We start from the raw sequence: 12504 nt of genomic DNA, 5'->3' as shown, positions 1-12504 counted from the left end.
TATTGGAGTAGCATATTAAATGAGAGGATTCAGATGCATTACATGTGTGCAAATTTGGAATTTTTGTCCAAAAATACAACTCTGAAAGACTGACTATGTGAGTAATAACGCACAGTATTAGTGTGTTCTGTGTTAAAATTATATTGTGCTAAGGTCTGGACTTTGATTACCCCTGGTGTATATAGAAAGACAATTGTGCAGGTTCTTTCAAGACAGTAAAATATTTAGGGCCTGACATGACTTAGCCCTTGCAGTTTATCAACATGTCATTTGAAACCTGATGTATTGCTACCTTACAACACACCACAGGTTGTGTTATTTATAATAAGTAGTATTGCATGACATTGCTCACTGTTTTCTATTTGTATTCATTGCTACTGGGGCATTCAAGACTGATAACAAATGTATCACTTTTGTGATTGAACCACTTTGCTTGAATCTGAGTGGTTATTGTACCACATGGATCGAACAGCAGTAATAGTTTGTATATTTCAGGGGAATATCACAGTTTATGCCAAAGATTAATTAAAGTAAGAAATGGAAATGAAATATTTAATTCATAAATAAAGGTCTTAAGACTTAAAAATTCTTTGCATGCTACTTGTCATCAGAGAATGAGGAAAGATCGACATAATCAATTCAGTGCTTAACACAACATTGTTTTCTTGACTGTTGAACATCTCACAGACTTAACCATTAGCCATGACTCTAAACTGGCAAAATCATGGAACTGTATCTTTAAGAATTCTCATTACAACACTTGTATGCCAATTTTGCAAGATTCTTGCTTTGCACATGCACCTCAATTAATGACTCTTTTCTCTTGCTTTATGCTCGCTTCCATTTTTGTATCAGACCTAATGACCGGAGGGAAATATGGCCCTTGGTATCACACGTGCACAGCTGTGATTCTGTATCACAGCTAGCAGTTTACTCCAGTTTAGATGATAAGGATTGAGTATTAAGTAATGATTTACGCTTTCACTGAGGAATCGTAGTAATTTTTCTTGATAAATTGCTGCCAATTCAAGGACCAAGCACTTGGTATAAAATATTCTACTAATATGATTTTTAATCCTGTTTTAGCAGAATTTATCATATATTCGTACCAGGAAGTACAGTTAATGTGGATGCAAAGCATTGCTTTCAACTGTTTGTTTGCAGTGTTCCTGCTTTGTTGACTTGACTGATGTTATTAGTTTCTCTCTACCTGGAGAAACACTATAATGCAGGCAATGTAGCCACTGCTGATTCATCTAAAACCTGGGCTTAAAAACTACCAAAACGGTTCAGAATGTATCTGATGCAGGACTCATAGAAATCAAATGGCCAAATATGAATCTGTGAGCTTCTTAATTTCATAATCTTGAAATCTCCAGTGAGGCCATCTCAAATTATGGGTAGCACTCAGAGTAATTTCGAGGTCTGAGCCTCCTCTAAAGAAAACAAGCTCACACTTTCTAAACTTTTCCTCATAATCCATTGAGTGGTAAACTGATGCCTGTTAGAGATGGAACTGTTTTTGCCAGTAATTCATGTTGTCTTCAGTCCATAATCCATAAGTGGTCTGATTTTATTGATTAACCTTTAGCTCATTTTGATCTTAGGTTATAAGTGCAAAGCACTGACAAAAAAACAAGATTAAGATTACTTAAATGCAGTTCACATAAGTCCAATAAAGTCAATCACTGGAGAATATGGGGATAATGTTTGGTTCAGTTAAGCCCCATAGCCAAGCATAATCAGGGGCAGAAGTTGCTTGAATATTATTTATGCCATAATGCACATGAGGCTAATATTTGGTAAGCACTTAAGCTCTCTCAGCCAAAAAGAGACTGGGGCCGGAGTTTTAGGCCACCCCAATGAGCTGGGTGCTGGGTGTAAAATGGAGCGGGAGGCACCGGGAGGCTTTCCCGACCTGCTCCCGCCTCCGCCCCCTTTACATAGGGCGGGGGGGAGGGGGGGGTGAAAAACAACCCGCCCGCCCCAGGCCAATCAAGGCCCTTAAGTGGACACTTAACAGCCACTTAAGGATCTTCGTCCGCCTCCATGCGGATTATACGCATGGCAAACGGGCGTCCTGGAACGGGGAAAAGCCGCCTGGGAAAAGCAGGTGGCTTCCGATCGTCTTGGGTAGGGGGCCCTGCTCATCGGGCACACGGTGCATGATGGAGGGTTGTCCCCACTACCCCAACCACCCCAAGACCCAACACGACCACCCTTGCCTCATTGGGGCCTGACCAATTACCGCCGGTGAGGCAACCAAAACTTACCTTTCTTCCCGGCTCCCCGACATCTTCTCTGGACGCTGGGCTGTAGTCACAGCAGTGGCCACCTCTCCCGGCGGCGCTGCTGGGACTAAGAACTGCCGGGCCACTGATTGGCCAGCAGCTCAGTGAGGCGGGACTTCCTCCCTCAAGCGAGTGGAAGTCCCGCCTCGGAACAGTTAAAGCCTGGGGACCCATAAAATCTGGAACGGATCCCCAGGCGAGGCAGAAGCGGGTTCGCCACTGACCTATATGTCGGAGGCTGGCTCCTGTCCGCCCACCGTAGAATTCCGGCCTGGAGCTTCATTTCAATAATATAATAGGCCAAATATAATGCAGTTTCATATCTATGCTAATTCTGTTGCAAACATGAGAAGTACAGTTCTTTATAATGTTATACTAGGCCCCCATCTGCCCAGAATGAGGCACATTAATTTTGTCATGAACATTGATTTTAAACTGTTACTGGGTGAATAAAGGACTTGTTAAACAGATCAGCCGTGGTTGGAAAAGACATTGGCATATTAAAGACGGGTGATTGGAAGGAAAAAGGACCATTCCCTGACACATTCAACTCACAGTGGACCTTGATCACCCGGTATTGTGAGTAAGAGGTGCATTCTAGAGACTGTTAAGGTGATACAATCCAAGACGTACTCAGACCAGTTAGTCACATGACTAACATGCTTGGTAACCTGGGCTTTTCTGGATTGTACAAACTCAGATAGACTTTTTGTTCCTGGACTGAAGATCTCTCCTGTCTGCTCCCATCTCTTTCTCACAAGCCTCTGAAACCACTCAAGGCACATGAACCCCCAAGAGAGAAAAGTCTCCTACAGTGAACAAGGTTTAAGAAGAATACTGGGCTCCAACGAAAAGCAAGGTCTACCTACAATCAAGGACTCTACAGTGAGCTCGAAGAACCGTAACAAAAATTCTTCACATATTGCCTTGAAACTTTTCCACTTTATTTTTCTTCTGCTCTTTTCTGTCTCTATTTGCCTCTGTATATCACATATGCATGCTAGCGTGGGCTCTTCGTGTATCCATAGGCGTCAACCGCATTAGAGTTTAAGTTTAATAAATTTCAACTTTTCTTCTTTAAACCTAAGAAAACCTGTTTGTGCTGGTTTCTTAGCCTTATAATTGGAAAGTGGTGAACAAGGATTCACCAAGGGAGAGCTAAACCCTGTTAGGTAAGACCAGGTGAAGGCTGAAAGGGAACCCCTAGATCTCTTTCTCACCTGGTCGTAACAATAATTTTTGCCTATAAAAATCTTGCATGTAGCTTGACTGTGCCTTTGAATGGAAAGTAATTTAAATAGACAGCGAGCAAGCTAAATGCCTATTTTTGTACTGTTATTGCTTTTTCATTTGACCAGCTTAGTGACTGAAAGTACCATGTCATGTGTTTTGGTATCGCCATTAAAAGCTTTCCACTACAAATTAGGTAAATCAGTGTTTTTATTAGAAGCCCTCTCTGTTTGTTATTTGGAGAAAGAAGAGGAGGGATACCAGAGAGATGCTTGGCAGGTGAGATTTCACCGAAAGGAACAAAGCTGTACACACGCATTGTTGACACTTCAAATCACATTTGGAACTATGTATGTGATTTCCTTGACCTTTGCTAATGTTCCTGTACAGTGAACTTTGAGGAGAACACTTTGAAGAATAATGTTTCTCACTTGAATACATTTCAGATTGTCCTCCCACCTCACCTGGACCGAGTACGAGAAAAGCTAGCGGAAAACATCCATGAGCTTTGGGTGATGAACAAAATTGAACTTGGCTGGACATATGGGCTGGTATGTTTGTACCATACTATTAATTTGTACAGATTTGGTTGGCTGGCTTTGAACTGGAACCAGGAGGTATATTTTCTACTGTTCATTAGCTTAGCAAAAAATAGTTGATGCGAACCAGGATGAAGACTTTTACTATAATAAGTGAATGGAGGAAAATACACCTGTATGTTACAAGGAAGACAACGTTAGGGAGCAGTATCTTAGAACATAGTAAACTTTACAACATAAACAGTTAGTATGTTTTCCTGGAGCTGGCTACCTCTGCATTATCATCCAAATAGGTTTGAAGTCATAGTAAGCCTGTTACTTGACACTTGGGGTAGAAATTCAACTTCCTCCTGAAACGGACATGAAGTTGGCAGAGCAGTGCTCCAGCTTCAGAAAACTGGTGCCGGGAGGCCCAAAGAGATGGATTTAGGCTTTATTTAAATCGCATCGGTGAGCTGAAGGCACCAAATAGCACCCGGCTGCAACTTCCTGGTTGTGGAGGATGGGAAATCATCTGGCTCCCATGTGGAGTCGACCAGCCGATCCGACCGGAGATTGGGGATGGGGGTGTTTGGAGGCAAACCCTAGGGGAATGGGAGCACAAGTGAGTCATCAGTGGGCCTGAGTTCTTTTGTGACCCGGGAGGAGCACACTGTCCCCGGGAAAAAATAAACAAGAAATTTCCTGAGCCATCATTTTTTGAAGAAAAAAACACTTTAACAGTTGCTGTTTCGACCCCTTGGTGCCTGGTGCAAATTGGCAGTCTGCATGGTGCACACTGCACTCCTTTATACCTGAAATGTGCAGTTAGGGCCCTACAACCAGAATAGGACTTCTTTTCGCATATTTAGGCAGCTGTGCACTTTCTTGCCCGTTTACAGGCCCGCCTGAAAAATTGCATCAGCTGTGCCTTGGGAATCAATGGTGCAGCAGAGGTGCTTCTCCAATTTGAAACTGCTGGCTGCCATTTTTTAGGTCAGAAATGGGTAGCTGCCTGTTGAAATGCGCCCCCTTGGTCTCCTTCCAATCAATATTATCATTACCACAACACTGAAGCAAGGAGACCCAATATATCAGGTCCCTGCAGAGTGAAACAATTTGATCTTTTGAGAAAATGTCAACCTTTGTTTTATCAATTTTTTTGGATTGATGATTGATGAGGGGGATTTCTTTCAACAAAAAATATTATCTTAGATTTAAACCAAGCAGAAATGTGAGTTTTTTATTGTTATTTTAGCTAAAACTGAATCCAAACATTGAAGAAATAATACTGTAGCCAAAATCCCCCAATGCATATGAGCTTAGTTTATTTATATTGTCATGCAGATCCCCCACCTGCCAGGAATGAGGCATATTAATGTTGTCATACAAATATTGATTTTAAACTGTTGCTGGAGCGAGGAAATGACTTGTTGAACAGATCAGCCGTGGCTGGAAAAAGCATTTGCATACTAACAGACAGTGCTTGGAGGGACAAAGGGGCTATTCCCTACTCCAATTTAACCCACAATGGACTTTGAGCCCCAGGTATTGTGTGTAAGAAGAGACTTTCCAGGGTCGGCTAAAACAAGAGAATCCACAAACTGACGTGGTCAGACCAGCTAGTCACATGACTAACCTGCTTGGCAACCTGGGATTTTCTGAATTGTACAAAGAGTTTGAATTGAGAAAGACTATTTTGCTCCTGGCGTGAGAAGACCTCTCCTGTCTGCTCCCATCTCTTTCTCACAAGCCTCTGGACCCACTGAGGACACATGAACTTCAAGAGAGAAAAGTCTCCTACATCCAACAAGGTTTAAGAAGAATACTGGGCCCCAACGAAAAGCAAGATCTACCTGCAATCAAGGACTTTACAGCTAGTTCAAAGAACAGTAACCAAAGCCATCTTCAGATATTGCCTCAAACTTTTCCACTTTATTTCTTCTGCTCCTTTCTGTCTCTATTTGCATGTGTGTGTTGCGTATGCATGCTAGCATGGGCGCATCGCATATCCGTAGGCGTTAACCGAATTAGAGTTTAAGTTTGATAAAGTTCAACTATTTTTCTTTAAACCTAAGAAAACCTGTTTGGCTGGTTTCTTTGCCTTATAATTGGAAGTTAGTGAACAAGGATTCGCTAAGCGGGAGCTTAAAAAAAAGTGTTTAAAATTATAACCTGTTACAGTAAGACCAGGTGAAGGCTGAGAGGGAATGCGAGACCCCTTTCTCACCTGGTTGTAACAATGTTATTAATTTTTTTGCAGTATGAAAAATTAGTATTGCCTCAAAAATGTATGGTACTTTCTTGATTACATTATGACAACACAACAAAAATGCTGGTATTGCTTACAACTGACTTGTCATCTTCCTTACAGATCCGGGATGACAACAAACGACAACACCCTTGTCTGGTGGAATTCTCCAAGTTGCCGGAACAGGAACGAAATTACAATTTGCAGATGTCACTTGAAACCCTCAAGTGAGTTTGTTATTTTGTTTAATCTCTTTCTTCTTATGGGGGCATTAACAAAAATCTATTTTTCTGAAGTTCAGGGGATTTGAAGTACTCTTTTTGTTAAAGCTAACAATGCCTGGATCCCTACATGCCTTGGAAAGTTTATTCTTACATTATTTGGGTCCGGTAGTATCTTTCTGAAAATCAAAGAAGCACTGCCAATGAACAGAAATCAGCGCCTCTGATAAGCCATCTACTACATGCAAGGCCGCAGCTGTGATGTGAGGTCTCTGAGCATTTCACCCAGTGAAAATGTAATGAGTTAAACTCAGCTTCTGAATTATTTCAAACATATGTTCTTGATTTAGTGCTGGGATTTATACCTGTCTCAGATCCAGTAAAATTTATTTGCATGTTAATGTCAAAGACACAAACAGCAGAAATGTTGTCACACTTTGCTTTTTCATTGAATAGCTCTTACCTGCAGAAACTCTGTAAGGAAAATAGCCTCAGCTCTCTGCATGACAGTAATGCAGCAGTAGAGTGCACTTGCTGTAGTTTGGGAGTCTTCATGTACAATAATTTATATACTCTTCACCCACAAGGACTTCCAGTTCTTTCTCAGTTTCACTACTATAGTGGTTAAACAAAAATAACCAGACTATTTATAAGAAGAATTATTGAAGTGTTCCTGGGACTGAAATCTACTGTCTCAAGGCTGTGCAACATGCATATTTAATTTTTGAACTGCCTGACAAGCAAAAATTACTCCTTTTAATAATATAAACAATACTTAAATTTGAATTGACAAACAAATGACTGCAAGTGTCTAATTTCAAATAAGTGTCTGAAAATGCCATTTTTATAATCAGTAGTATCTGTGAGTGAATTACTGTAGAGAGCCAAACAGGAGAAGCATGTAGTTTCATAGCTTTAGAGTAATCATGGAAAGAAAGAAAAAAATAATAGTAGAATTATTGTGGTGCAACAGATGAAACAAACAATTATGTTAAATTTCCCCCATGCTCAAATTTTGTGTAAAAACATGGCTTTATACTTGCATTTACCATTCTGCTAAGATTAACAAGCAGAGGAAAATACATAGAATCATTTTGCAAGACTGTGCTCCCAGTGTTAGTAATGTGCCTGAATTGTGGCACTCCTGATTTTTCAGGGTGGAAAATTACCTTAGAGTGAACTCTGTTCACCCATGTCACTGACATACTTGGCTCTTGGTCAAGCAATGCCTCAATATTAAAATTCTCATCCTTGTTTTTAGTCCATCTATGGTCTCACCTCTCCATATCTCTATAATCTCCTCCAGCCCCAAAACCCTCTGAGCTATCTGCGCTCGCCTAATTCTGGCCTGTTGAGCATCCCAGAGTTTAACTGCTTCACCAATGGTGGCTGTGCCTTCAGCTGCCCAGGCTCTAAGCTCTGGAATTCCCTCCCTAAAGCTCTTCACCTCTCTACCTTGCTTCCCTTCTTTAAAATGGGGGGCGCAGTGGTTAGCACCGCAGCCTCACAGCTCCAGCGACCCGGGTTCAGTTCTGGGTACTGCCTGTGCGGAGTTTGAAAGTTCTCCCTGTGTCTGCATGGGTTTCCGCCGGGTGCTCCGGTTTCCTCCCACCTCCAAAAGACTTGCAGGTTGATAGGTAAATTGGCCATTATAAATTGCCCCTAGTGTAGGTAAGTGGTAGGAGAATGGTGGGGATGTGGTAGAGAATATGGGATTAATGTAGGATTAGTATAAATGGGTGGTTATTGGTCGGCACAGACTCGGTGGGCCGAAGGGCCTGTTTCAGTGCTGTATCTCTAAATAAAGAAATAAAAATGCTCCTTAAAACCTACCTCTTTGATCAAACTTTTGGCCATCTGACCTAATATCGCCTTATGTGACTCTGTTTCAAATCTTACACTCCTGTGAATTACCTAGGGATGTTTTATTATGTTAAAGGCGCTATATAAATGTTGTTGGTGTACCCAGTGAGATGAGGCATACTGATCTCAAGAAGGATATGAGACCATACCTTGGGAGGCAAGGATGTAGTCAGGGAGAGGAGGGAAGCCAGGCCAAGCCAAGCAAGGTCAGGGAAGTTGCAAGGACCCCAAAGAAGAGGTTTTTTGTTAATGTAGGTCAAAGTGTGTGCAGTTACCATTTCTCCCAGGGGAGATAATGGTGTCGGGGTGGTGTGGGGTGGTGAATTGGACACTTCACAGAATCGTTACAGCATAGAAGGAGGCCATTTGGCCCATTGTGTCTGCACCAGCTCTCTGAAAGAGCAACTTCCTCAGTTCCATTCCCCTGCCTTCTCCCCATAACCCTGCACATTCTTCCTTTTCATATAACTGTCTAATTCCCTTTTGAATGCTTCAGTTGAACCTGCCTTCACCACTTTCTCAGGCAGTGCATTCCAGACCTTAACCACTTGCTGCGTGAAAAAGTTTTTCCTCATGTCACTTTTGCTTCTCTTACCAAATACTTTAAATCTGTGCCCTTTCGGTCCCGATCCTTTCACGAGTGGAATCAGTTCCTCTCTACCTATCTCTTCTCTCTCTCTTGGGACAGTTTCTCTCTATCTCTATCTATCTCTTTCTCTCTATCTACTTCCCCAGATCGTGGCAGGAACTGGAATATCTATAGTCTGAGGCTGAGATGCTCCCCTAGTTGGGTGCCAGTTGGTTCTATGCAAATGAAGTGTCCTCCAACTGACTCTGCCTGGGGGCGGAGCTGGAGGGCACTAGTGGGTGCGATCCTGGTGTAACTGCCTGGATCACTGCCATTGGAATTTCAGGATCAGTGTTTTTAAAAGCCATGCAAAAAGCATTGCCACAAGAAGGAGTATGTTCCCAGTAATATTGGAGATTGGAAATCTGAGTGCTGTGAAATACACCAAATAATCGAGTTCTTTGACACCATTGAAGGTGTTAGGGAATGGTTAGTAGTGAACCGACCCGCATTCCAACGCACCTACCTTAGTAACCCAGTTGACCCTAAATTCTGGAGTGACACTGCCGCACAATTTTCCCTGGACTGGTTTCACTCAGAAGATATTTGAGAGGGCAACGTGGTGATATTTATGGATTTAACATTGTCGTCTCTATTTGCACACACAACAAATCATAGCACTTCAAAAGTAATTTGTTATGTGAAAATTTTTAGACAATGTGATGACGGGAAGGATTTTTTGCCACTGATTCATGCACAAGTGCTGGAAGAAGAACACTATGCAGACTGGTTGAGACTGATTCAGGATGCAGTGTCCAGAGCTGGTATAATGGGGGGTAACCGATTCTAGGCAGTCCAATGAATAACGACACTTCTCATTTTTCTGCCGACTTGGCAGAATATTATCAATCCGTTCTCTGGTGCTCCAGAAATGTCCCCTCCCCTCTGCCTTTTATTTGTACCATCAGAATGAAACTGATTCTACCATCTAAATGCGATTATAATAAATTTGAACATAAACGTGTGCGTTATATTTGGCGCTTTTCTCACCTTAAAGCATTATGAAATGGGATTTGTATTTCAGTTATGGGGAGTGATTCCATGTTCTAGTACCCCAGTGGTGAGCAACTCTTGGTATAGGGAGAGCATGGCTGTGCATCTGTGATCCTCTGAGATGCACTGCCTGTGAGTAATACCGCCCATCAGGGGTTCAGGATGCAGAATCCCCCCAGGGATTAATCGTTCTGATGTCACTGGTGAGGGGCGTGACTAATGTTCATGGCTTGCTCTCATTATCACATTTCACAGGTTGGAGGGGCTGAAAATCCATCATCTGCAGCGCGGAGCCCAGCCAGCTCCACTAAGTAGGTTGTGGAGGGGGGTGGGGGGTGGAAAACGCTTCTTGGGAAGGGCCGCGGAGGATTTGGCATCACAGTGTTGATTTTTTGTTGGGCCAAGAGGAGCACAAATTCTTCTTCTGACCTTGAAAAACAGAATCAGTTTTAAAACTTATTCTTACCTTTATCTGAGCAGCCCACAGCTACCCAATTTAAAATCATAGAATCATAGAAGGTTTACGGCACAGAAGGCAGCCACCTGGCCCATTGTGTCTGTGTGGGCCGAAAAACGATCCACCCAGTCTAATCCTACCTTCCAGAATTTGGTCCATAGCCCTCCAGATTACGGCACTCGAGGTGCATATCCAGACTCCTTTTGAATGAGTTGAGGGTTTCTGTCTCAACTACCCTTTCAGGCAGTGAGTTTCAGACCCCCCACCACCCTCTGGGTAAAAAATATTTTCCTCCTCTCCCCTCTAATCTTTCTACCAGTCATGTTAAATCTATGCCCCCTAGACACTGACCTCTCTGCTAAGATGAATAGAACTTTCACATCCACTCTTTCAAAGCTCCTCAAAATTTTGTACTTTCCAATCAGATCTCCCCTCAGTCTTCTCTGTTCCAAGGAAAACAACCGCAACCTGTCCAATCTTTCCTCATAGCTGCATTTTTCCAGTCCCGGCAACATCCTCGTAAATCTCCTCTGTACCCTTTCTAGTGCAATTACATCCTTTCTGTAATGAGGCGACCAGAACTGCACACAGTATTCAAGTTATGGCATAACCAATGATTTATACAGTTCCAGCATAACCTCCCTGCTCTTATATTCTAGACCTCAGCTAATAAAGGAAAGGACTCCATATGCCTTCTTAACCACCTTATAGACCTGTCCTGCGACCTTCAGGGATCTGTGGACATTCACTCCAAGGTCCCTCACTTTCGCTACACTTCTCAGTAGTTTCCCATTAATTGTGTATTCCTTTGCCTTGTTTGACCTCCCCAAATGCATCACTTCAAACCATTGGAAACAGCCCTCCAGTCGCAAAAACAGCAGTCACAATTACCCTATGTTTCCAGCCACTGAGCCAATTTTGTATCCACCTTGCTGCATTTCCTTGGATCCCATGGGATTTTATTTTTTTAACCAGTCTGCCATGTGAGACCTTGCCAAAAGCCTTGCTAAAATCCCTGTAGACCAGATCAACTGCACTACTCTCATTTATCTTCCTTATTACTCCCTCAAACAATTCAGTCAAGTTGGTCAGACACGATCTTCCCTTAACAAATCCATGCTGACTGTCCTTGGTTAATCTGTGCCTTTCTAAGTGACAGTTTATCCTGTCTCTCAGAATAAATTCCAATAATTTGCCCACTACTGAGGTTAGACTGGCTGTCTATAATTATTCGGTCTATCCCTCCCTCCCTTTTTAAACAGAGGTACAATGTTAGCAGTCCTCCAATCCTCTGGCACCACACCTGGATCCAATGAGGACTGGAAAATGATGGTCAGAAGCTCTGCTACTTCCTCTCTTGCTTCTTTTAATAACCTAGGATACATTTCATCTGGCCCCGGTGATTTATCAACTTTCAAGGATGCTAATCCCATTAATACTTGCTCTCTCCCTATGTTTATCTTCACACCCCTCTTCCTTAACTACAATATTTGCATTGTCCCCCTCTTTTGTGAAGACGGACACAAAGTATTCAATAAGAACAATACAACATCTTCCGGCCCTACACATGGGATACCTTTTTAGTTTTTTATGGGCCCTACTCTTTCATTAGTTATTCTGTTACCCTTAATGTATTGATAAAACATCTTTGGGTTCACCTTGATTTTGCTTATCAATATTTTAAGAACCATTGGCTAGGTCTTCAATACCAATGTCTAAAGGACCCCAATTTACATGTGCTAATGAGACGCTTGGTTGTTTTTGACCTATTTCATTGTGTGACTGCTCCATTCCCACCCAAAAGCAGGGATTGCAACTGGCTCTCTATTATCTATAACTATTCTCTGCTAGCGTCACTCCCCACTGGGAGTGTTAGATTGTGGAATCACTCCTGTATTAGACTTTACCGAATTTTGGTCATTTCAGCCCTGCTTGTGTGCTCACCAGCCTGTGATCATTGGGCAGAAAAATCAGGGGCAGATGGCAACACAGCAGGATCCCATAGCCAGCATCAGAAATTTTGAAATGAGAAATGCATCGAAAAGTAGTCAA

The 12504-nt window shown here is 42.4% G+C and overlaps 1 protein-coding gene across 1 annotated transcript in view; it reads left to right on the top strand.

Annotated features, from left to right (window-relative positions):
- ryr2a (ryanodine receptor 2a (cardiac)) overlaps positions 1–12504 on the top strand; it is a 707940-nt gene that overhangs the window by 362497 nt on the left and 332939 nt on the right. The window contains exons 22-23 of the mRNA XM_068045285.1: positions 3968–4072; positions 6414–6517. Of these exons, the coding sequence (XP_067901386.1) occupies positions 3968–4072; positions 6414–6517 (209 nt within the window). The remainder of the gene's footprint in view (positions 1–3967; positions 4073–6413; positions 6518–12504) is intronic.

The sequence above is a fragment of the Heterodontus francisci genome, chromosome 13, assembly GCF_036365525.1.
Source record: "Heterodontus francisci isolate sHetFra1 chromosome 13, sHetFra1.hap1, whole genome shotgun sequence".
Classification (NCBI taxonomy): Eukaryota; Metazoa; Chordata; class Chondrichthyes; order Heterodontiformes; family Heterodontidae; genus Heterodontus; species Heterodontus francisci.
Note: the sequence above shows the minus strand (reverse complement) of the source record. Positions and strands in the feature narration are given on the sequence as shown.